A 25,338-nucleotide genomic window follows, 5' to 3' on the forward strand; every position below is an offset into this window, starting at 1 on the left:
ACTGACTGCTGGCCGGTCTTTATCAGCTCTCCAGTAAAAGCCTGTGGTTGTAAAGCCCTGTCAATGATTAGCCTGGACCAGGAGACTTAGGATGGGTCATGAGAGCCACGCAATTTGAGGGAGGTGGCCTCGTTGCTGTCAACAACATGTGCCGTCTTCTTGGGATGAGGAAAATCCGACCGGGGAAAATGCATTCTGGCCAATGATTTGAATGTGTTAAATAAACGTATGGAAACTGTGCCCGAGAATGACGGTTTCTGTGTAGTCTTTTTTTTTTTTTTTGAATGTTTTGAACTTTACTGAATAAGGGATCTACTTATCTATTTTTAGAGTTTGAGTGGTAATTTTATCAGCTCCCATTTTAGGAAAAGCAATGTTACATACAAGTCAATAGCCAGAAGTAAATAATTAAAAGCAGGATATTACACTTCAACCAAAACCATTTGCACAATAGAATAGTCTTAATGTTATCTATTACAAGAAAACGTAATTGAACATGGTGGCTCATGCCTGTAATTCCTGTATTTGGAAGGCTGGTGCAGAAGGATTGCTGAGTTTAAGGACAGCCTAAGTTATGTAACTGAAAGCCACAATAGCTACAGAGCAAAACTCCATATCAAAGACCCCAAAACCAAACCAAATAGCCCATTGCTTTGTGATCAGAGTACTTTGGAGGTAGAATCAAGAGGACCGCAGGTTCAAGGTCATACTTTGCTACACTGGGGATTTGAAGCCAGCCTGGGGCTACATGACACTGGCGAGGGAGACAATTTGAGTTTGAAGACTTGTTGGGGGTGGTCTATGAATTTACTTTCTTTTGGCAATACTAGAGATCAAATCTAGGTCTTGTGGATGCTAAGAAAACACTCTATCACTGGGCTACATCTCCCAATTCTCTTTTTACTTTTATTTTAAAGCAAGGGTTCATTATGCTACCCACAAACTTGATATATAGTACAAACTGGCCTTGAACTTGTGGCAATTCTTCTGCCTCAGGCCTGCATCGACAGGCCCAGCAAGGTACCTAAACTTCTTCTTGTTCTTCTTCTTGTTCTTCTTCTTGTTCTTCTTGTTCTTGTTCTTCTTGTTCTTGTTCTTCTTGTTCTTGTTGTTGTTGTTGTTGTTGTTCTTCTTCTTCTTCTTCTTCTTCTTCTTCTTCTTCTTCTTCTTCTTCTTCATCTCAGCACTTAGGAGGCAGAAGCAGGTGGTCTACATAGTGATTCCAGGACAGTCAGAGCTTCATCGTGAGACCCAGTTTCAAAATGAACAACAACAACAAAAGTCCGAGAAGCATAATAAGAATACATTTATGGATTATTATGAGGGTAGAGTTACCACATGTGAGGCACTTAGACCAGAGATTATTATATGAATGCTCAATGAGCTTAAATTAAAAAATTTTCTGAGACAAGTTCTTAGTGTAGTTAGTAGTAGACTGTGTCTTGAAGGTGAGTTGAATAGCTGAGTTAACCACTGTGACTGAACAAATCAGGATGAATCAGACAGTAACCAACATAAAATCATAAGAAAATACTCAAAAAAAAAAAAAAAAAGAAAATACTCACAGTTGCTACCAAATTGTGTTTGGATGGTGGTCTCTGCTTTAGTTTTCCTTCTTTTATATATTTAATTTTTTGAATAAAAATATATTTATAGAGGATGGAAAGTAGTTCATCAGTTAAGAACACTTGTTGCAGAGGTCTTTTTTGTTGTTTTTTGGATTTGTTTTTTTTCTTTTCTTTTTTCTTTTTTTTTATTATTTTATTTATTTATATTTTTTTATTTTCTATATTCTTTGTTTACATTCTGAATGCTTTTCCCTTTCCTGGTTCCCCCCTCCCCATCGGTCTCATAAGCCTCGAGACAGGGTTTCTTTATATAGCCCTGGCTCTCCTTGAACTCACTCTGTAGACCAGGCTGACCTCGAACTCAGAAATCCGCCTGCCTCTGCCTCCCAGAGTGCTGGGATTACACAGGCGTGTGCCACCATTACCCAGCCTTTTTTTTTTTTTTTTTTTTTTGGTTGCAGAGGTCTTAAGTTTGATTCCCAGCACTCACATGGCAACCCACAACCATCCGTAATTCTAATTGAGGGAATTCGATGCCCTTTTCTGACCTCCAGAGGCTCCGGGCATATATGTAGTATTTATACATATGTGGGCAAACAGATGCATACACATAAAATAACAATTAATAAACCTAAAAAAACTTAAAAGATTAAACAAAAAGTGTATGGGTGTGTCTTAGTGAGATTAAAGTTTCTTAATGAGAAACTAGATGCTTTCCTGCCAAGGCAGGAAGAGGCAAAGATGTGGACTCTCATTGATGTGTGTGTGTGTGTGTGTGTGTGTGTTCCTGATGACTGATCTGTGGGCTTCCCTAATACTCTTCTTCACTGGATTTAGTACCACCAGATTCAGTAGAATCTCTAGTAGAACCCAATAAAAAAAATAACATACAAACTAGGAAGCAACAAATAAAACTCTAAGTTCATAGGTGATCATGATTGTTTATGCAAAAAAAAAAAAATCCCAAACTGAATGAACTGAAAATCCTGGTACGAATGAACAACTAGTATGTAAAACGAAAGATAATATAGAAAAGCCAGTTAATTGCTTTCTTGTATGCCAGCAATAACACTTAAAATATGATATTGGAAAGGCTCTATTGGGGTTGGGGATATGGTTTAGTGGGTAAAAGCATCCTCTACAGGCCTGAGGTCCTGAGTTTGAATTCCCAGTACACATGCAAAACAGAAAGCTCAATGTGGGCCGGCTGCGTGGGTGGGTGCGCACCTTTAATCCCCGGGCCGGAGGCAGAGAGAAGCAGACAGTTCTCTGTGAGTTGAGTGCCTGGGCCAGTGAGTGCCATATAGCGAGACCCTGGGTTTTGTTTTGTTTTGTTATTTTGCTTTTTTAACTTGGCCATAGGCGTCTGTAGCTCCAGTGTGGGGGGAGTAAAGACAGGCTTTTACTCCTAAAATTTGTTTTCTACACACACTAAAATGCTTTGTTAGTATAATATACACAAACCATAAAGAAATAAGTTAAAAATTCTAAATCATGACAGTGTCTAGAGAACTATGGAAGGAGACCGCTGGGCTGAAAGGGCATCCAATCCAGGGGTGGCGGCTTCTCAAACCCTGACGTCATCAGGATCCGGAGAAGCACTCATTCTAGAAAGTGTGCGCAACCTGTTGTTCTCTTCAGACACTTGAGACTCAAACTCCAGAGGCCTGAAAGGAAAAAACATTTCTTTTTCTACACAGAGGTCATCTTAGGCAGAAACAGAGCTTTAGTTGGCCGCCTAGCCCCTCCCAGTCCCTCCCCTCCGCCCAGCCCCACTCCCCTCCGCCCAGCTCATGGATTCAGGTTTAGTGAGAAACCCAGTCTTGAAGGACTAAGGCAGAGTAACAGCAGGACATTCTTCTTCCTGATTCCTCGGCATGCGAAGACATGGGTGTGAGTACTCCTATATATGTTCGCGGACACAAATATACCATGCACACAAAATAAATTAGTTAGGTTACATTTTTTAAAAGATAGTACTAGGGCTGGGGCTGTAGCTCAGCTGGTAGTCCTAGCTTAGCATGCTTAAAGCCTCGGTTCAGTTCTTAGCGCTGTATAAACTGAATCGCGGCGGTGCATGCTTGTAATCTCAGCACTTGAGTAATGGAAGCAGAAGACCTGGAGTTGGAAAAACGGTTCAGCAGTTAAGAGCACTGACTTCTCTTTCAGAGGTCCTAAGTTCAATTCCCAGCAACCACATATGTGGTAGCTCACAACCATCTGTAATGGGATCCAATTCTCTCTTCTGGCATGAAGGCATATATGCAGATAAAACACTCATATACATATAAAATACAGTTTAAAAAAATCTTAAAAAAAAAAGACATTTAAGGCCATTCTCTGCTACCTAGTGAGTTTGGAATAACCTTGGTTTACATTAAGACTCTGTCTTAGAATAAAATAAAAATCTTCAAAAAAAAAAATTGGTCTGAGGAGATGGCTTCATAGCTAACTGCTTGCCACGCAGGCAGCAAGACTGAGGACCAGAGTTTGGACTCCCATAAATGCCAGGTGGGCATGGTAGCCCTGTGAAGCTTCAGGGCTTGGGAGGCAGAGATCAGGGAAACCACTGCAGCAAGCTGCTAGCATGTGCTAGTGAAGACTGAGGAAGACTACTGTGGTCAGTCTCAGGTACACACACACACACACACACACACACACGCACAAACACACGCACACGTGCACACCATATACCATACACATGCCCAGAAGAAGAAGAAGAAGAAGAAGAAGAAGAAGAAGAAGAAGAAGAAAATTCTCTTTGCTTTAGCCTATTATAATTTCCCTAATATTTCCCTTCCTTATAGATGAATCTTAAAAAACAAAATGAGAAGTACTTAAGTACTTTCTCCATGAGGGAAACCAGAAAACTCTAATTAAAAAAGACCCTAAAGGAGTAACAAGCTAGATGTGGTGGTGATTTCCTGGAATCCCAGCGCTTGGTGGCTGGAGGCAGGAGAATCAGGAGTTGAAGCTCAGTCTCAGATACGTGGCCAGCCTGCGCTAAGTGAGACTTGTTTCAAAAACAACAAGATCTATATAAATGGAGACAGTCCAGTTATATGGATTAAAATAAAAAAATGCATGTATTATAATTTGTTTCAGGCATTAGAGATGGGGTTTTGTTGAGAGAGTGCTTGCCTTGCCTCTCTAGGTCCTGGGTTTGATCCTCAACACTCTGCCAGCTGAGGTTGGTGCTACACAGAGAGTTTGAGGCCAGCTTGGGATCATTGAGACCCTACCTCAAAACAAATAAATCAGCCCCCGCCCACCAAACAAACCAAATCAAACCAAAATCAAAACAATAACAACACAACAAAATAGCCAATTATCGATGGAATTTGATTTACAGACTCAATACAATCTCGGTTAAAAACCCAGACAGTAAACATCAACATCTGCACTCAAACTTTTTATTATTCCTAGCTGACACTCTTTAGCCAGTGAGTAATTCCTGCCCACCCCCAATCCTTCCAGCCCCGGGCAACCAACGTTCTACTTTATGTCTATAAATTTGACCACTCCATGAACCTTATATTAGCAGGATAATGGGGCACTTTTCCTGTGTCTAGTTTATTTAATTTAGCATGATCCCAGGGTTGATGCATGGTTGTTGTCACTTCTGCTGCCGTTGTTGTTGAGGTAGACTTGCTATGTTGCCCAGATTGGCCTCAAATTCCTTGACTCAGGAAGTCCCCCTGTATCAGCCCCAGAGTATCTAGACGTGAAATAGGAGCTCTTTATATCAATAAACTAGTAAACCTTTTGTGTGTGTGTGCATGTGAAGGCCAAAGGACCGTTTAAAAAAGGTGTCTATATAAACGCATAAAGTTGAGTGTAATATTTTACAATCTAGACAGCAAGGCATTAAAAACATTTAATTGTGTATTAATTTATTTATAGACAGGTTTTCTCTGTGTAGCTCTGACTGTCCTGGAACTTATGATGTGTAACTGACTGGCCTCAGACTCACAGAGATCTGCTGGCCTCTGCCACCCCAATAGGTGTTTTTTTAACTGATTTGTACTAAAACAAAATTAGCTTTTTAAAACAAAAGCTAGCAGTTTAGCTAGATCTCCTCTCTTCTGATTAACGAACCAAACTTTATATAGTTGAGGTTCTTTGTTGTTGTTTTTACATTAATTTGTGTGTGCCTCTCTTCGTGTCTTGGTCTCTGTGTTGGTGCATGTGTACAGTGTCGGACACCTTGTTAGAGTTGGCTCTCTCCTTTTACCACGTGCATCCTGGACATTGAACTCAACTGAAATTGTCAGGCTTGGAAGCAAGTACCTTTACCTGAGGAACCATCTTTCTGGTCTCTGCCATGGCTGATCTGGAACTTGCTAAATAAAGAAATATATAAATGTAAAGAAATATAATAATTAAATTATATTAGTTAATTCAGGTCTGTGTTCATTTGCAACATTTTCCTTTTGAGTTAGGGTCTTGCTATGTAGAACAGGCTGGCCTCCAGCTGACAAAAGATTCACCTGCCTCTGCCCTCGGGCAAGATTTTTGTTTTGTTTTGTTTTTTACTTTTGGGGAAAGGGTTTCTCTGTGTAACAGACCCCTGACTGTCCTGGAACTCTGTAAGTCAGGCTGCCCTAGAACTCACAGAGATCTGCCTGCCTCTGCTTCCCGAGTGCTGGTATTAAGGGTGTATACCAACCCCCACACCTGGCCTGGCAATATTTTTTTTATGTATGTTTTGTGGAAGACCTTATTAGACCTCCTTGTGTCAGGGCTTTTAAATCCAGACCCGTAGGGGTGGCATACACTTTTAATCCCAGAACCCTGGAGACAGGCAGTTCTTGAGGTAGGAACTTCATCCTTGTGAGTTCCAGGCCAGTCAGGGCTACACAGAGAAATCCTATTCAGTCAATCAATCAGTTAAATAATTCAGGCCTATGCTCATTTGCAATGTTTTCTTTTTGACAGGATCCTGCTACCTTTTCCAGGCTGGTCTTAAACTCTCAAGCCTACCAGGGACTGAGATGACAGATGCACAGCATCATGACAGACCCTGGAAGAACTTTTGCTTAAAAACAAAAATGCGAAGAGGAGGCAATGCGTTCAATTTATTTCAACTGCATGGCAAGAAAGACGATGAGAAAGATCTTCGTGGAATCACAGTCTTTCTATTGAGAAGCTTTAGAACCACGAGTGGGGACTCTGGCTTGCACCTTCACAGGCTTTCTGCTTGTTCCTGCCCCTTCTCTCCTTGGCCGCCTCCTCTTCTTCTTTCCCCTCCTTTTCTTCCTTCTCGTTCTCACTTCTCTCCTTTTGGAAATGGAATACTGTTATGTTTCCCAGGTTGGTCTTAAACAAACTCTAGGACTCAAGGAATCCTCTCATCTCTCCCCCTGGTAATTGGGGCTGAAGGTGCTTGCCACTATAGTCAACAGAATTTTAGATAGGTAAGGTTCCTAGCAGGCTGGGGGATAGCTCACCATCATTAGGGCCAGGGTTGATACTCAAACCCAACCCATGGGCATGGTGATCCACCTGTAATTCCATCTCTCCTAAGGCTGAGGCTGGAGGACTCTGAAGCAAGCTGGCTCACTATTGGCACAATCACTGAGCTCTGGGTTCCACTGAGCAATTCCTGAAGAGTCCTGATATTAGTCTTGGGCTTCTACATCCTAAGCACACGTATATGTTAACTTACACACACACACACACACACACACACACACACACACGCCCACACACTCCAACATCCATGTAGACAGGTATGTATACAATACACACAAAACACAGGTCTAAAACCAAGAAGGTTCTAAGAGAACTAGGGTATCCCCCATGAGGCCCGCCTTCCTATAGCAGGAGTTTGTAAGGAGATGGTAGTATTTTCCTTCATTCGCTGTGTCGCACGTCCTTTCTGAGTCCATAGCAGTCTCGGCATTGATTGACTTACAGTACATGGAAAAAAAGATTACACTAAACGTGAATGCTACTGTCTCTACAAAATGCTACTGGACCATTCATCGCTCTGTCTATACATGCCTTTAAGATTGCCGGTGGGAACTGGGCTGGGTGGTGCAGGCCTGTGATCCCAGCTGCTTGGGAAGCAGAGCCAGGAGGTTCAGAAGTTCAAGGTCATGCTCACCTCCATAGCGTGTTCAAGCTCAACCCCTCTGCGAAACCAACAGAACCAAACAAACCTTCAGCAAGTTCAAGGCCTTCCAGGAACGCTGGCCAGACCCTGTGTCAAAATAACCACAAAATAAAACAGAAAAGGCAGAGCCGTAGTCCAGAGGTGAAGTGACACACAGCAGGTGAGAGCCCCTGGGCTCAACGTCCAGGCAGAAAAAACAAAATTAATAACAATGGCCAATGGATAGTTTAGGGAATGTAATTTCAGATTATGTACATAATCAAATTTGTGTGTTAACAGTGAAATGATATACTTCTTTTTTTTTTGAAATGATATACTTCTTACTATCTTATTATTTTAAAAGAGAAAGTCTTTTTTTTTCTTTTTTCTTTTTTTTTTATTGAGACAGGCTTTCTCTGTGTAGCCCTGGCTGTCCTGGAACTCACTTTGTAGACCAGGCTGGCCTCTGCCTCCCAGAGTGCTGGGATTAAAGGCGTGCACCACCCCTGCCCAGCTTCTTTTTTCAGGTAAGAGAATATGTAGATTTGCTTGGCAGAAACTTCCTATCTGCAATAGGATATAAAAACTACCTGGCAAAGTTTATGTACCTGTAGTCCACTCAAGAGTTAACATGTCAATTGGGTATCATTTAAGAATTAAGATCACTGATGTAGTTCATACTGATTTCCTCAATTAGAATAGGTTGCTTGAGAGCCGGGCGGTGGTGGTGCACGCCTGTAATCCCAGCACTTGAGAGGCAGAGGCAGGCGGATTTCTGAGTTTGAGGCCAGCCTGGTGTACAGAGTGAGTTCCAGGACAGCCAGGGCTACACAGAGAAACCCTGTCTCCAAAAAAAAAAATCCAAAAAACCAAAAAAAAAATAAAAAAGAATATGTTTCTCTGAATGGTGACAGATGATTTGTTCCTAAATGTCTTCAAGGTGATTTAGGTCATTAGTCCAAGCCAAGGGTTCAGACTGCAGAAGTCACAGAGGGACTGCCTGACACACTGTTGTCTATAAAGAAAACATTCCAATAAACCCAATGAATCAGGACTTGCAAATATTTATCCAGAGGGTGGAAGGTCATCTGTTGCGGCACAGTGAAAATTCAATTGATTTCTGTCGATTTTCAAAGTCTAGTTAAAGACAATGTGACCATTGTGCTATTGAGGATGGTTTCAAAGTGAATCACAAGCCCTACAGTTTAGATAAGTTAAGGGAGACAGAGGCATTGATACAGGAGCCACACACAGCTCCCTCCTATCAAGGAGGGCTGGGAGTCAGCTCCTGTGCCTTGATTCTTCTATGCCATTGCCAGAAGTTTCAGAGCACTGCCTTACCTGTCTGTGTGTTAGAGGATGAGGCTCATGTATGTGGATTAGGAACTATTAGATCCAACTGTTCACAAGTTGAGGAACAACTAAGAAAGATCCTATTGGGCAGGAGAGATGGCTCAGTGGTTAAGAGCACTGACTGCTCTTCCAGAGGTCCTGAGTTCAAATCTCAGCAACCACATGGTGGCTAACAACCATCCGTAATGAGATATGATGCCCTCTTCTGGTATGTCTGAAGACAGCTACAGTGTACTTAAATATAATAAATGAATAAATCTTAAAAAAAAAAAAAGAAAGATCCTATTGTCGATATTCTAACTTTTGGGACAAAGAGTTTTTCATGGAACATAACATTTCTATTCTTAAGTGGGAAGGAAAATAGTTCTGATTTTCACAAAATTGGCTTTGTTGATAAAAAAGAATTTCCCACAGCCTTTCTTTCAAGGATTAAAACAAAGGTAGTGAGATATATAAGCAGATCTAAGACATAATATTTCGATTCAAACATGTCTTTTCAACACTAAGTCTTTAATCATTAGGGAAAAACAGACAGACAAACAACAATGAACAGGGATTTGAGGGATGGTTCGGCAGTTAGTAGCATCTGCTGTTATCGCATGCAGAACAGCCCTGGGTCAGATCCCCACCATAAAATGGGTATGGTGATGCAGGTCTGTCATCTGACTCAACACAAGGATCAGAAGTTCAAGTCCGGGCTGGAGAGATGGCTCAGTGGTTAAGACTGCTCTTCCAGAGGTCCTGAGTTCAATTCCAAGCAACCACATGGTGGCTCACAACCATCTGTAATGGGGATCCAATGCCCTCTTCTGGTGTGTCTGAAGACAGCTACAGTGTACTCACATACATTAAGTAAATGAATAAATAATAAATAATAAACAAAAATTTAAAACAGTTCAAGACTAATCTTAGCTACATTTCAAGTCTGAGGTCAATCTAAAATACATGTCTCAAAAGGAAAAATAAAAAATATACTGAAAATGATATGATACAAAAATATACAAGTTTTCTTTTTCATTCTTTTTTGAGCTAGGTCTTGCTGTATGGCTTTGACTTATCCTGGAACTTGCTATATAGACCAGGTTGGCCTGGAATTCACAGAAATCCTCTTGCCTCCTTTCCCCAAGTGCTGGGATTAAAGGTGTGAGCCACTATACCCAGTTGCAAATTTTCTTTTTTTCTTTTTTGATGATTAGGGTTGTGGTGGCTTGAATATGCTTGGCCCAGGCAGTGGTACTATTAGGAGGTGTGACCTTGTTGGAGGAAGTTTGTCACTGAGAGGGTGGGCTTGGAGACCCTCCTCTAGGTGCTTAGAGACAGTCCATTCCTGGCTTCCTTTGGATGCCAGATGTGCCCCGGCACCTTCAGTTCTGCCATGGGCTTCCTGCCAGGATAATGGACAGACGTCATTACCTGTAAACTAGCCCCACTTAAATGCCCTTTACAAGGATTGCTTTGGTCATAAAGTCTCTTCACAGCCATGGAAACCAAAACTAAGATAAGAGTTTTATTTTATTTTTAAAAAGATTTATTTTAAAATTAAGTGTAGAGTTGGAGAGATGGCTCAGAAGTTAGGAGCACTGGCTGCTCTTCCAGAGATCCTGAGTTCAATCTCTAGCAACCTGTGCACAGGGTAGGTGACAACCATCTGCAATGAGATCTGGTGCCCTCTTCTGGCCTGCAGGTATACAAGCATGCAGAACATTGTATACATAATAAGTAAAATATCTTTAAAAAGAAATAAAATTATGTGTAGTATGTGTATCTGTGAGGAGGTATGTGTGTATGTGCACCATATATATGCAGTGCCTGGGAAGGTCAGAAGAGGGTACCGATCCCTTGGAAACAGAATTACAGGGAATTGTGAGGTGCCATGTGGGTGACAGGAACCCAGTTTGGGTTCTTTGCATGAGCAGCATGTGCTCTTAACTGTGGAGCCCTCTCTCCAACCCGCATGGCCCTTTTCTTTTTTTCTCTTTTCTTTCTTTCTTTGTTTCTTTCTTTCTTTCTTTCTTTTTTTTTGAGACAAGGGGCTGAACTCACAGAGATCTTAGCCTATGAGCTATGAGTGCTGGGATTAAAGGTATATGCCATCATAGCTGGTAAACGTTTTATGTATCTTAGTCATTGATTTAAAACAATGAGGATTGTACATTGATTTAGGTTCTGTAATGTTATATGGACAAAATTATATCATATGTCTGCTGTGTACACCTTTCTAGAGATTAGTTCACAGATTTTACCGATTTCTCAATGGATCAAACAGACCTAAACAGACCTATTCTTCCTCAGCCAATTATTGCCCTAAGCAAAGCTGTGGAGTATAGATGTGTCTAGTTTTGGAGTTCTCTCACACTTTATCTTGTGCTTTTGAGTGTGAGCACAGGCCTGCCACAGAAAGAATGTGTAGGCATCAGAGGACAGGTTTTTTGTTTTGTTTTTTGAGACGGGGTTTTTCTGTGTAGCCCTGGATGTCCTGGAACTCACTCTGTAGACCAGGCTGGCCTCGAACTCAGAAATCCCCCTACACCACTGCCCGGCTCAGAGGACAGGCTTTAAGAATTGGCTCACATTCCTTGTTTTTGACGCAGGGTCCTTCTGGTTATTTCGGCCACACATGTGCAAACTTTATAATAATGGTGATGTGATGGAAGACAAAGTCTCCCCGAAAGCTGTTCTTTGACCACTGCTACTGTATTCCATCTCCAATAAATAAATGTATAAAAAGTAAAAAAATATTTGTCCATTATCATGGTAGTTTTCTAACTATGGGTCTCTTAGTTTGAGCCAAAATCAACAGGTCAAATATTAAAAATAAAATAAATCATGGTAAAGTTTGACGAGAACAGTAGACGTGTGCGGGGCGCATCCAATACACTTCATCCTACCAAGGTGGCAGTAAGAACTTCTGGAAGCTGCCAGAGCACCGCCCTTGCAGCACGTGTACTGCAGGAAGGAAGCCACCTGAGAACCCGCCTTAGAGGAAGTCAGCCTCAGATCCCAAACTGGGCGTCCTGGGCGACGACCGCAAGCACACTCAGTGTCCTACAGAGGTAGCAGCCCTCCTGTTGCTAGGGCTGTACTTGCACCTAGTGCGCAACTCCCGCCTCGGGGCGGGGCCGCGGGGGAGCGCGCGCCTCCTGACGTCATTGCCGCGCGCCGCCGCCTGCGCTTCTGCTACTTCGCGGGAGAAGTTGTTGGCGCCAATGGATTCCGAGCCCCGGTAACGGATTCCCCTAGTCGCGGGCCTGCCCACCTGCTCCTGTTCCGTCGTGGGGCTGCGATGGTGAGTCGCCCGGGAGGCTGTGCAACTACAGAGGCTTTGCTGGCGGGGTGTGGACGGGGCGCCGCCGCGGGGCGGGATGGGGAGGACCATGCAGAGTGCTCCGAGGGGCCCCGCTTAGGGTGCGGGGCGCACCACGGATGCAGCGTGCAGGGATGTGGCTGCTACGCGGCACTTTCACCCCACCCCCCGAGTCTTGGGGGAAGGGAGGAAGGAAGAAGAATGTTGATTTGGACAGGGCGTTAAAAGTTACTTTCGTGCGCAGCATTGTCCCAAATCTCTGTTGGAGTGCTTCCTTAATTCGTGACTTCAAGCTTTGCGAGGAAGAATGTAACACTTGGCTTTCTCAGGGAGAAGTTGCTCGGGCCTTCAGCCGCAATCAGCTTCCTGAAGCGAGTGTCAGCTGTTTGGAGAGCTGATGACACAAGGAAGTTGCTTTACTTTGTTTAGAATAATTTATAGGAGTTGAGCGGATAACCTGGTTTACCAGGAATAAAAAACAGCGAGTACAGACGGATGTTATGTATTTGACAGCTGTCATCTCTAATCGCCGTTATGAAAAGTAGTCTTTTAAAAAACCCTCAGTTCCAACTTCAGTATATAATTCTGTGTAGTGGACATTAAAATAGTTTGAAAGTGAAATAGTCCCTAGTATAGGAGTCATTTACAAGTTTGTAATAATTTTTAATTTACAGGACAACTGAAGACGTTCAGCTAATTTACAAGATATTTAACAATTATATATGTATGTGTGTACACACATATATAAATATATACGTATATATACTTTTATTATTCGTAAGCTTGTCAGAACAGCAGCATTTAAGGGAGAAAAAAGTTATACCAAATTGAAAAAAATTTCAGCATTCTGTTTTTTATTCTTGGGGAAAAAAAAGATAGTGATGGTAGCCACCCAAAGCCAGCCTTTTTATTTTTGGGATAATATGTGAATTGTTTGCTTTAAATACTTTTTAGAAATTCACCTGAAGTGTTGGTTTGGAAAAGATTTATTCTTATTTTAGTTATGTGTGTCTGTGTGTCTGTGTTTGTGTATGCACACATGTTTGAAGGCCCATGGTGGCCAGAAGAGGGTGTCAGGTTCTCTGGACCTGGAGTTACAGGTGGTTTTGAGCTGCTTTCTGTGGGTGTTTGTTATGGAAGTCAGGGTCTCTGCAAAGAACAATATGCACTCTTTACCACTGACCCGTTAGTTCAGCCCCCAAGTTCATTAAATTTTTATTTAACTTGTAATATTTATGTTTCTGTGAATATGCATGTCTGGCGCCATCAGAGGTCAAAAGAGAGTGTTGATTTGGAATTGGAGTTGAACTCATGTCCTTGGAAAGAGCAGCAAGTACTCTGAGACATCTCCCTAGTCAAACCTCTCCAGTTCATTGATGGTACACGCCTTTAATCACAGCACTTGGGAGGCAGAGGCGGGCAGATCTTTATAAATTCAAGGGCAGCTTGCTATACAGAGTGAATTCTAGGACAGCCAAGGCTACACAGAGAAATCCTGTTTTGAAATACATTAAAAAAATTATGTGTACAAGTGTTTTGTCTGTATGCATGTATGTGCATTGCATGCAGCCGTGGTCCCAAGAAGGTCAGAAGAGGGTGTTGAATCCCCTGGAACTGGAGTCATACATGGGTGTGAACCATCATGTGGGTGGTGGAAACTGAAGCCAGGTCCTTTGCAAGAGCAACAAGTTCTCCCAACCCCTGAACCACGTCTCAAGCCTCTAAGTCCTTTGTTGTTGTTGTGGTTGAACAAGAGGAACAATGTTATGTCCAGCTTTAATTCTGCAACTTGGCATGTAGTAGGCAGTATATAGTTGTTCCAACTGCAGGAGTTGATTTTCAGAAAGTATACTAGAAAATTACATGGGGATTTTGTTTTGTTTTTGAGACAGGGTCTTACTATGTATCCATAAGTGATCTAGAACTGCTATATAAACCATGCTGGCCTTGAACTAACAGAGATCCTTCTGCCTCTGCTTCTGCTGCTTCTGGTGGGATCAAAGGTAGGCACCACCATGTCCAGTCTGTTCTTTTTATTTGGTGAGAAATTTTGTAGGTGTTTGCATCAGATTTTAAGGACATAAAAAGCTGGGCATGCCCTTAGTCAGTACTTATGAAGCAGAAGCAGAAGGATCAAGAGTTAGAGACCAGTCTCTGTTACGTGGTTCCTGACCAGCCTGCAGTTCCTGAGATCCTATCTCAGAAAATTAGAAAAAAAGGGGGTAGGGGCATCATAGATGCTTCTGACAGTAGGTGACTTTCTGAGTGTTTATGTTCTGTGGGCTTTCCTTTTTATTGTCTCTGTGTCTGCGTGAGTAGCCGCAGAGGAGGACACTGGGTGTGGTCCTAGCACTCTCTCTAAGCTTTCCCTTCTTGAGATTGAGTCTCTCATTGGCCCAGCTTGCTGTTTTTCTTCTAGGACTGCAAACTCCAGGGATCCTCATGCCTCTGCTTCCCCTAGTGCTAGAATTATAGGCCCGTGTAGCCATGCCTAGTTTTATGTGGCTCTGTCAGTCCGAACTCGGGGCCTCATCTTGGCCTCATCCCCCTAGACTCACCTTATTTTTTGAGACAGAGTCTCTCACAGAACCTGGAACTCACTCATTGCCTAAATTGGCAGATGTGCCAGCTCCAGGTAGCTTGTCTGTTTCTGATCCTCCAGTACTAGGATTACAGGTATAGGCCACCATACACCTACCTACCCTTTTATGTGGTACTGGGGATCTGAACCCAGTTCCTCATTCTTGTGTGGTAAACCCTTTACCAATTGAGCCATCTCCCCAGCTCCTGGTTCATCCTTTTAGGACTTAAAGTAATCCTCTTTAAAAGGAATGGGTAAATTGACCATTACTGTTTGTTAAAAGGAAAAGTTTTTAGGATTGTATTGTGAGGGAGAGATGGCTTAGTGGTTAAGAGTACCTGCTGCTCCTGCAGAGCGGACTCTAGTTCAGTTCTTAGCACCCATATCAGGTGGCTAACAGCTGCCTGTAACTCCAGCTCCAAGGGATGTGCCCTGGTCCTTGAGGGCACTTGTACTCATGTCCACACACACCACACACACACACACACACACACACACACACACACACAAACAAAAAAAAACCATACATACGTATTTGGGGTGGGATAGATGACTCAGCTCTTAAAGCTGTTGCTCTTGTTTGGTTCCCAGCAGACACACGGAGACTCACAATCATTGGTATTAGCTCCAGTCCGAGGAGGATAAGGAGTCTTCTTCTGAGCTTCAGGGCCACTAGGCATGTATGTGGTATGCATGCATGTACACAGGCAAAACATCCATTCACATAAAAAGATAAACTAAATGTTTAAAAAAATTATATATTATATTGGTATTCAATTCAGTTCTCTAGCAGCACAAAAATAAGCCTAGCAGAACCCTAAAATAAAGTTCAGTTTAATGAGTGTTTATTGAACACCTGTGCATAAGTTATATTATAGGACAACAGATTCTCCCTTCCCCCCTCCCAGACAGGGTTTCTCTGTGTAGCCCTGGCTGTCCTGGAACTCACTCTGTAGACCAGGCTGGCAGTGGACTCAGAAATCCGCCTGCCTCTGCCTCCCAAGTGCTGGGATTAAAGGTGTGCGCCACCATCGTCCCGTGACAACAGTTCTTAACTTCTTGGGCAACCATTCCCTTTGAGAAATGTGGTGAGAGGTATGCAAATTTTCTGACCGGCACACATGCATATAGGAACATAACCCATTTTAGGGGCTCTCCCTCTTCCGAAGCTCATCTACAGACAGAGATTAACTTTTACTCTGGGAGTTGTTGAACTTGAGGACTCCAGACTTTTGACTTTTGACAGAGGAGTCAGATAATTCAATTGTCTATTAAAAAGAAAAGGTAGCCAAGCCAGTCATGGTGGCACATACCTTTAATCTTGGCACTCAAGGGGCAGAGGCAGGCCTGGTCTACAAAGAGAGAGCCAGGGCTCTGTTATACAGAGTAACCCTGCCTCAGAAAACAAAACAAAAATAAACAAAAAGGGCCAGATAACCATCATGTAAAAGAATAAAGAATAAACTTAGATGTTTACATTTCATACCTGATAGAAAACAGGGATGAATAAAGAGTAAACTTGTTCCTATATATTTCCTACCCAGTAGGCCAAGTTCTGATACAGATGGGAAAGGCTGAGGCAAGAGGATCTCTGAGTTCAAGGCCAGGGTGGCTTATAGAGTTGAGTTCCAGGACAGCCAGAGCTATACGGAGAAACCCTGTTTTGAAAAACCAAAACCAAAAGAAAAGAAAAGAAATACAGTTTTGCATTTTAGTGGTTTCTTGTTAATCATCTGAGTAGCTTTTGTGAAGTATGTTGATGATAATTTTTCTTGTGAATTTGCTGGGCCCTTTAGAATGTTAAATAATATTTTTATTTCTTTGCAAATTTTAAAATAGAGAAGTAAGACCAATGTGTGTTGCTGTGGCAGCTGCTCTACAGAGCATCACAGGCGGTGACATAGTTTGTGTCCCCTCTCCTTTCTCATCTGCCTGGTCTGCTGGCTGAGCTCCTAACAAATGCAGAAAAGTAATGAAAAGAGGGATGGGGGATGGGAGAGGGGGTTTTCGGAGCAGAAACAAGGAAAGGGGATAACATTTGGAATGTAAATAAAGAAAATATCTTATTTAAAAAAGGTCTGCTTCAGAGCAAGCTTGTATTAGTTATTAGTTTTTATACTCTGGGGTTTCTGAATCCAAAAGCTGTCTAATGCTGCATTTCTTTTTTCTTTCTTCCTTCCTTCCTTCCTTCCTTCCTTCCTTCCTTCCTTCCTTCCTTCCTTCCTTCCTTCCTTCCTTCCTTTCTTTCTTTCTTTCTTTCTTTCTTTCTTTCTTTCTTTCTTTCTTTTTTGGTTTTTTGAGACAGGGTTTCTCTGTGTAGCCCTGGCTGTCCTGGAACTCACTCAGTAGACCAGGCTGGCCTTGAACTCAGAAATCCGCCTGCCACTGCCTCCCAAGTGCTGGGATTACAGGCATGCACCACCACTGCCCGGCTAATGCTGCATTTTTTTGGGGCTTATGAGGGTATAGCAAAAAGTTTTGTTTTTCATCTCTACTTGTACTAGATTTGAAACCAAGTTGGAAATGTCTTAGTACAGATTAAAAATTAGAAAATGTACCCATCTCCTTTTCAGTACCTAACAAAGTCTGGTAATATAGTTTGATTTGTGTTTATCAAAATTGTATTTGGGTTGCTTGATTTACAACACTTCTTTCTAATCAAGTCAACTTGCAGAATTGTTAATTACACCTTAAAGATGGGAACTTCCTCTCTCTGTCTCTGTCCCTCTTTTTCTCTATTGAGACGGTTTCACCAAGTAGTCCAGGGTGGTCTCAATTTCTGTTCCTCTTGCCTCAGACTCCCTAGGGCTGGGATTGAAGTGATGATTAGCATTTCCCCCTTATATTTAGGATAGTCTTCAACTTAAATATTTATTTTTATTTACGTATATTTGTGTGTGTCTGAGTGAATGCCATATGTGTGAATTGCCCTTGGAGGCTAGAGTTACAGGTGATTGAATATAAACCTCTCAATAGGAATGTTGGGAAATAACTTAGGTCCTGGAAGAATAGAAAGTATCTTAACTATGAGGTATCCCTCCAGACCCAACTTTCTGTTTTTTAAAGATTTATTTATTTATTTATTTAATGTGAGTACACTGTCAGTCTCTTCAGACACCCCAGAAGAGCTCATCAGATCTCATTACAGATGGTCATGAGCCACCATGTGGTTTCTGGGAATTGAACTCTTAACCGCTGAGCAATCTCTCTAGCCCTAGTCCCAGCTTTCAATTTAATCAATCAATCAATCAATATACTTACTTATTTTTGGGTGTTTTGAGACAGGGTTTCTCTGTTTACCTCTGGCCTAGCTGGCTGGGAACTCCGAGATTTGTCTTTCCCTCCTCCTGAGTGCTGGGATTAAAGGCCTGTACCACTGCTGGCCCACTCTTCAGCTTTAAAGCTTCTGGTAGAGAATGGCTTCTTGGCATTCTCAGTTTCCCAGCAGGGCTAGCAACTTCTAGGCTCGTTCTGTGGATTAGACACTTTGATGTTATTTATTTACCTATGAAGTAGAGTGTGATATATCCCAGACTGACAGGGAACTGAGATTGACCTTGAACTTCAGTTCCATCTACTGCCTGTGCCTTCCAAGTGCTGGTGCTACAGGAATGTATCACTGCCCAGCCACTATTTAGTTATGTAACCAGTCACACCTGTTTACTGATTTATTTTATTGATTTATTGTGTGTGTGTACATGCCTGCCACAGCACCTGTGGAGGTCAGAGGCAACTTGTAGGGTGGGTCTTGGGAATTGAACTTAGGGTAGTATCAGGGTTGGTGACAAGCACCTTTACCCCTGTGCCATCACTCTAGTTCTGCCCCTCACCCCTACTCTCACCTCTTCCGTCCTGGAGAGTGAACTGAAGCCTTACGGATTATCGGCAAATACTTTATCCTGACTTATGTCCCACACCTGTATTTGGAGTTTTGTATGTTTGGTTTTGAATATTTTTGGGGAAAATGTAACTCACTGGATTTATGAAAGCTTAAAAATTTCTGGTATACTGGTCAATGACCGTGTATTTTGTTTCTTTGACACACATACACATATATTTTTTGGAACATCTTACTGAATGGCTACTTGTCACTGTCAGTCTCTGCAAGGGTAAGATGCTGCAGGGATAGAGAACCGTTCTGTAGTGTCTGGCATAAGTTACATTTTCCATAAATACTTGATGTGTGAATAAACTTTGTAATTTCAATAAAAAATATCAATAAGGTGAAAGTTACTGTCATTTTCTAGTGTAGCATTTCTCAATGTGTGGGTCTCAACCTCTTGGGGGTTGTTGAACAATCCTTTCACAGGAACAATAGTCTCCGAAGACTATTGGAAAACAGATATTTACATTACAGTTCATAACAGTATAATTACAGTTAGGAAGTAGTAACATGGTTAGGAAGGTTGAGTACTACTGTTCTAGGGGCTAGAGAGATGGCTCAGTGGTTAAGAGCACTTGTTGCAGAGGACTGGGGTTCAGTTCCCAGTGCCCACATAGAGGCTCATAACTTTTCCATAACTCCATTTCCAGGAGACCCAAGACCTCTTCTGATCTCCATAGGCACCGATACATATTCGACACTCATACTCATCAAATAAAATCAATTTATTAAAAATCATCTTGTTCATGACTTTGTATTTAAATTATTAAAACATTTCATGATTGGGTGTGGTGACAGTACACACCTTTAATCTCAGCACTCAGAAGGCAGAGGCTGAGGATCCTGAGTCTGACCAGTCAAGGCTACTTGTGAAACCCTGGTTTATTTGAATTTTTTTCATGACTGAAGGTAGCCTATAGAGATACGGTTTTACTGTATTATATCATAGGTCTGGTTTTGGTTTGAACTTAAATTATGTTCAACATAATAGATCACATAGGTCACATAGATAGTTGAAATTTGATATTTTTGGATTAGAAATAATCTGTGAAACGTTAACCTCTGGATGAATGAGAACAACAATCCCAGTATGTTACTGTGGTAAATGTCAGAATTCTGAAATAAATCAGGCACCATCAGTCTCAGACACTAGTGATCAAGAGACCTTACTGTTTTAACCCTGAATTAGATAATTATTTCTATGTTGTACTCAGCTTTTTTTTTTTTTTTTAATTTTGTAATTTTAGATCAGGGACCTGAAAATGTCTATGATGAGTGTTTAAGAGACTCTCTTGTATCCTCTGAATTTTTCTTGTCATCTGGTGATGGTGGTGTACCCCTTTAATCTCAGCACTTGGGAGGCAGTGGCAGGTGGATCTCTGTGAGTTTGAGGCCAGCCTGGTTTATAGAGTGAGTTCTAGGATAGATGGGACTACACCGGTCACCCGTAAACAAACAAACAAACAAACAAACAAACAAGCATTTTCCTCCTCGTTGAGCAGAGCCTGTCAGGAAGAGGACTCAGGTTTCAGGCTCGGCTTGTGTTCTTTAAGGACAGACCAGCGAGCAGGCAGTTGGAGGCCTGTGAGAGGTTCTGAGCACCGATCCTGGCCTGTCTAAGGCGCTGAGGAGTATTTAGTGGTGCCTGAGAAATGAGGGAATCCCAAGGCACCATAGAACAGCTTTCTTCCCAGAGCCTGTTACAGTTGTGTCGTGTGGCCTGTGGAGTCCTCTCGCTCCACCTTTGTAAAGACCACACTTGGTTAGCTCATGGTGTCCTCCTCAGGGAAGTGCTTGAGGCAGTGCTAAATCAATATGTCTGCTGTGTATAGTGACAGTTTTGATTTCTAAAAAAAGTAATTTGTGTGGCTAAAAGCCAATTTTGAAGGAGAGGAAGTGGCCTACTAAAAGTGAAAGTTGTTTTTGTCTTTTATAGCCACAATATGGTAATGTGTCACAAGAGTCAGGTATATGGATCTAATATAGAAGGTGAATGTCAATAATTTAGTTCAGATAATATACAGTGCTAATTTAATATCTTAGTGTGTGTGTATCTGTGTGTCTGTCTGTCCCTCTGTTCCATCCGTCTATTCTGAGGAAGACTCCTGGCGTCCTGCTGTTTCTCTCCACTCTATTCTTTGAGATGGGGTCTTTCACTGAACCCCGAGCTAGCCAGCCCTCTTGTCTGTGCTCCCATCTCAGTACTGGGGCTACAGATGTTTGCACTCATGCTTGGATTTTTGTGTGGGTTTGGGGATTTGAATTTAGGCCCTTGTGTTTGCATAGCATGCACTCTTATAGCTGTGTTGTTTCCCCACCCTCCTCTTACATTTTCTTAAAACAAAAAGCAGCAAGTACAGTCAGCAAAAATCCCAATCAAGGATTTCCTGTGTGTGTGTGTGTGTGTGTGGGTGTGTGTGTCTCGGGGTTGGGGGAGGTGGGGGTATGGGACAGGGTCTTGCTGTCTAGCCCTCTCTGGCCTGGTACTTGTTCTGTAGCCCTGGCTGGCTTTGAACTTGTTAGTCCTGTGTTCAGCTTCCCCAGTACTGGGGTTGCATGTGTGTGCCACCATGCCTAGCTGTAGATTGGGTTAGTACTCATAATATTTATTTTGTTTAGCAATTTATATGTCCTTTAAATTGTTTGTTTGTTTGTTTTTGTTTTTTTTGAAATAGGGTCTCACTATATAGTCTTGGCTCACCGGAGCCTACTGTATAGATCAGGCTGTCCTTGAACTTACAGAGATCTGTCTGCCCCAAGCCTAAGGATTAAGGATGTACACCACTGCTGAAAAAATTTTTTAAAAGATTTATTTATTTATTATATGTAAGTACACTGTAGCTGTCTTCAGACACCAGAAGAGGGCGACAGATCTCTTTACGGATGGTTGTGAGCCAACACATGGGTGCTGGGATTTGAATTCATGACCTTTGGAAGAACAGTCAGAGCTCTTACCTGCTGAGCCATCTCCCAGCCCCGAAGTTTTTTTTTTTTTAAACTTTATTTGATTTGTGTGAATGTTTTTGTGTGAATGTGTGTCTGTGTACCATGTGATCACAATGCCCTTAAGAGGCCAAGGGGTGTTGGATTCCCTGGACCCAGAGTCACAGATGGTTGTTAGCCACCATGTGGCTGCTGAGATGTGGACATAGGCCCTTTGGAAGAGCAGCCAGTGTTCTTTAGCACTGACCCATCTCTATTCCATTTAATGACTTTTTAGTTTAAAAAGTGTTAGGCCATTCCTGGTGGTGCAAGCTGTAATTGCAACCACAGAGAGGCTAAGGCAGGAGGACTACAAGTTCAAGCCCTGTTTAGATTACAGAATACATTTAAGGCTAGCCTGGGCATTTTAGTGAACTTTGCCTCCAACTCACAGAGATCATTCTGAGTAGCCCTGGCTAGCCTCACTTTGTCGACCAGACTGGCTTCCAATTCACAGAGATCCATCTGTCTCTGTCTCCCAAGTGCTGGGATTAAAGACTTGTGCCACCAAGACTTGGTTTTCAGAAAGATATTGTGAGGCAAGTGACATCATGAGGAAACTAAGGGACAGAAAAATGAAGTAACTCCTTCCAGAAAGTGTTGAATTTGTCAAGACCTTGTTTTGTCTTTCCTGTTCTATTTCCTCATTTAAGATGGGGTTATGTTCCGATTTTATTACCCTATTTAACTGTTACCTCTCAGGCTCATCAAAAGACACAAACAAGTCTCTGTTCAGTTGCTGCACTTAAGGCATGAGAAATGTACATAGTTTTCAGTATCTCTGTGAAAATTAACTCTTGTATTAGTTTTGTCTGAATTTTTCGTCTTGCCTGACTTTCCCTGTTTTTTAAACTAATATTTACCAAGGAAAAAAGGGGAGGGGTTAAGCTTAGCTGCTGTCCTTTCCTGATTCCCCCCTTTTCTCCCCCTTTTCCTTCCTGCCTGGAATTCTCTATTTAGAGTAGGCTGGTCTTGAGCTCAAAGATCTGCCTCTATCTCCCAAGTGCTGGTATTAAAGATGTGTGCTGCTGCCTGTAATCCCAGCACTTGGGAGGCAGAGGCAGGCGGATTTCTGAGTTCGAGGTCAGCCTGATCTACAGAGTGAGTTCCAGGACAGCCAGGGCTACACAGAGAAACCCTGTCTCCAAAAAAAAACAAACAAACAAACAAAAAAAAAATGTTTGTTTGGTTTTTTTTTGTTTGTTTGTTTGTTTTTTTTTTTTTTTTTTTGAGACAGGGTTTCTCTGTGTAGCCTTGTCTGTCCTGGACCTCACTCTGTAGACCAGGCTGGCCTCAACTCAGAAATCCGCCTGCCTCTGCCTCCCATGCCACCACCACCCAGCTGCCTTTATACTTTAAGACTTATTTTTAAAAATTATTTGTGGGGGCTAGAGAGATGGCTCAGCGGTTAAGAACACTGACTACTCTTCCAGAGGTCCTGAGTTCAATTCCCAGCAACCACATGGTGGTTCACAACCATCTGTAATGGGGATCCAATCCCCTCTTCTGGTGTGTCTGAAGTCAGCGACAGTGTACCCACACACATGAAATAAATAAATAATATAAAAAAAGTTAAATTATTTGTGTATGTATGTATGTGTGTGAGTATGTGCTTATGAGATCAGGCCACCTGGAGGTTTGGAGCTGTAGGAGCTGGAGTTACAGGCGGGTGTGAACCATGCTGTGGGAGCTAAGCTCAGGCCCTCTGCAGGAGCAGTCTGTGCTTTTCCATCCCCTGTCATTTCTTATAGAAATGTCGTTATTGGATGAAAAGGTTTATGCATGTTTTATTGGTATTTACATTTCTTTTATAATTTTCCTATTACTAGCTTTGTTTTCTGTTTAGTTGTCTTTTATTGCTCTGTAGAAGCCCATTTATATATTTCTTGTACATATTTTTGTGTATGATAACTTTTGTTTCACTTTCTGTAGTCAGAATCTTTAGTTAATTCATTCGTTTGCGTTATGGGCTCTCCGTAGTTCAGACTGGTTTTGAACTGGTCTTCCTGCCGCCCCTCCTGAGTACCGCACCCCTCCGTTATGTGGTGCTGTGCTGGAGCCCAGGCCTGCACGCCTCTAGGCGGGCACTCTGTTCACCAAGCCACACGCCACTCCAGCTTTCAGGTTTTAGGACAGGGACTTAACTCTGGTAGTTGGCCGGCATGGAACTTAGATTTCTTTTGCCTCAGCCCTCTGAGTGAGATTACAGGTAAGTGCCACGTGCCTGGGATAGCTGTTTTATGGCTGCTTGAACATCGTATTAGTTCACTTAGAAGGTCTTGTCATTGTCAGAATTGTAAAAGTAAATTTAAAAAATAATTTCTTTTTCTTGGGTTGGCATTTGCTGCCAAGCCTGTTGACCTGAGTTTGTGTCCTGAGACCCATGTTATGGAAGGAGAGAACTGACTCCTGAGAGTTGTCCTCCACAGATGTGTGCCCATGTACATATTTACACATACAGAAGAAATAAATGTGAAAAACAGAATTTGTTCCTTTTAAACACACTACTCAGCAGAACACTCGTTGGAGGTGAGAGAGGGCCTTGACCCTTTATTTGGTGTGACTTGGCTGGTTCTGCATTTCATTAAGGCCTTGAATACCTGCAATACTAGACAGGAAGTGTTACTGGGGAGAGTGAGGTGACACCACCCTCTGTAAGCCAGTCTCGGGGTTGGGGAGAAGGGTGGCGGAAGAGAAAAGAGGGACTGTGAGCAGACAAGTGCGGGGCAGACTTCACTACACCAGTTGCTTCATTCTCAATGTTTTGTTGTCTTTAGTCTGTGGTGTAAAAAACAAGCTGAAAACCAGGGCCTTAATTATAATTGTGTTTTGTTTCTTTTTGTGCATGTGTGTGCTGAGGTTTAGGCGTGGAATTCAGGACACTTGTGGAAGTTGGCTCTCCTTTCACTGTGTAGACTTCAGGGATAGAAGTGAGGTCCTGGGCTGACAGCAGCTGCCTTTACCCCCAAGCCACCTTGCTTGCTTCCTGATTATTAATTTAGGGTTTTGCTGGCTCTGTGGAGTCTCTGGCATCATTTCTGTCCTTTCCTTTTCTTTCCTTTGTATGTGTTTCTAAGAAATCCCCATGGTTTGAGTGAAGAATCACTGTACCATTTTAAAGAGCGAGACTGGTTAGAAACTGTCATTTCCTCCAAAAGCAATAAAGTAGTCAGCCTCAAGCCCAGTTCTTGGCAAATTATACATATGACTGTGACTTTCTTTATTGCCCTATTCTTCACCACTTGACACAGATATCTCTTAAGGAGTTTTATAGCCAAGGGCAACAGGCTTGTTTTATTCACTTTCTTTAAAAAATTTATTATTATTATTATTTATTGTTATGTGTGTGTGTGATGTTTATGTGAGAGCACACATGCCACATCTGTGTGGAGGTCAGAGGCACCTCTGGAGTCCCCCTTTGTCCCCACCTTCCCTTGGGCTCCAGAGACTGAGCTCAGCTTTTCCTTCCTCTTTATGCATTTATTTATGTGTTTATTTTTGAGACAGAGACTCTTGGATGCCAGACTAGTCTGGAACTCGCTATGTAGCTGAGGCTGGTCTTGAACTCCT

At 42.3% G+C, this 25,338-nt stretch overlaps 1 protein-coding gene across 2 annotated transcripts in view; it reads left to right on the top strand.

Annotated features, from left to right (window-relative positions):
• The first annotated feature begins 12,021 nt into the window (after positions 1–12,021).
• Positions 12,022–25,338, top strand: part of Rfc1 (replication factor C subunit 1) — a 74,739-nt gene continuing 61,422 nt past the window's right edge. For both annotated transcript variants that reach the window (XM_052199579.1, XM_052199580.1), the window contains exon 1: positions 12,022–12,304. In XM_052199579.1, coding sequence (XP_052055539.1) covers positions 12,302–12,304 — 3 coding nt within the window. In that variant the 5' untranslated portion in view covers positions 12,022–12,301. The remainder of the gene's footprint in view (positions 12,305–25,338) is intronic.

The sequence above is a fragment of the Apodemus sylvaticus genome, chromosome 11 (genome assembly GCF_947179515.1).
Source record: "Apodemus sylvaticus chromosome 11, mApoSyl1.1, whole genome shotgun sequence".
Lineage (NCBI taxonomy): Eukaryota > Metazoa > Chordata > Mammalia > Rodentia > Muridae > Apodemus > Apodemus sylvaticus.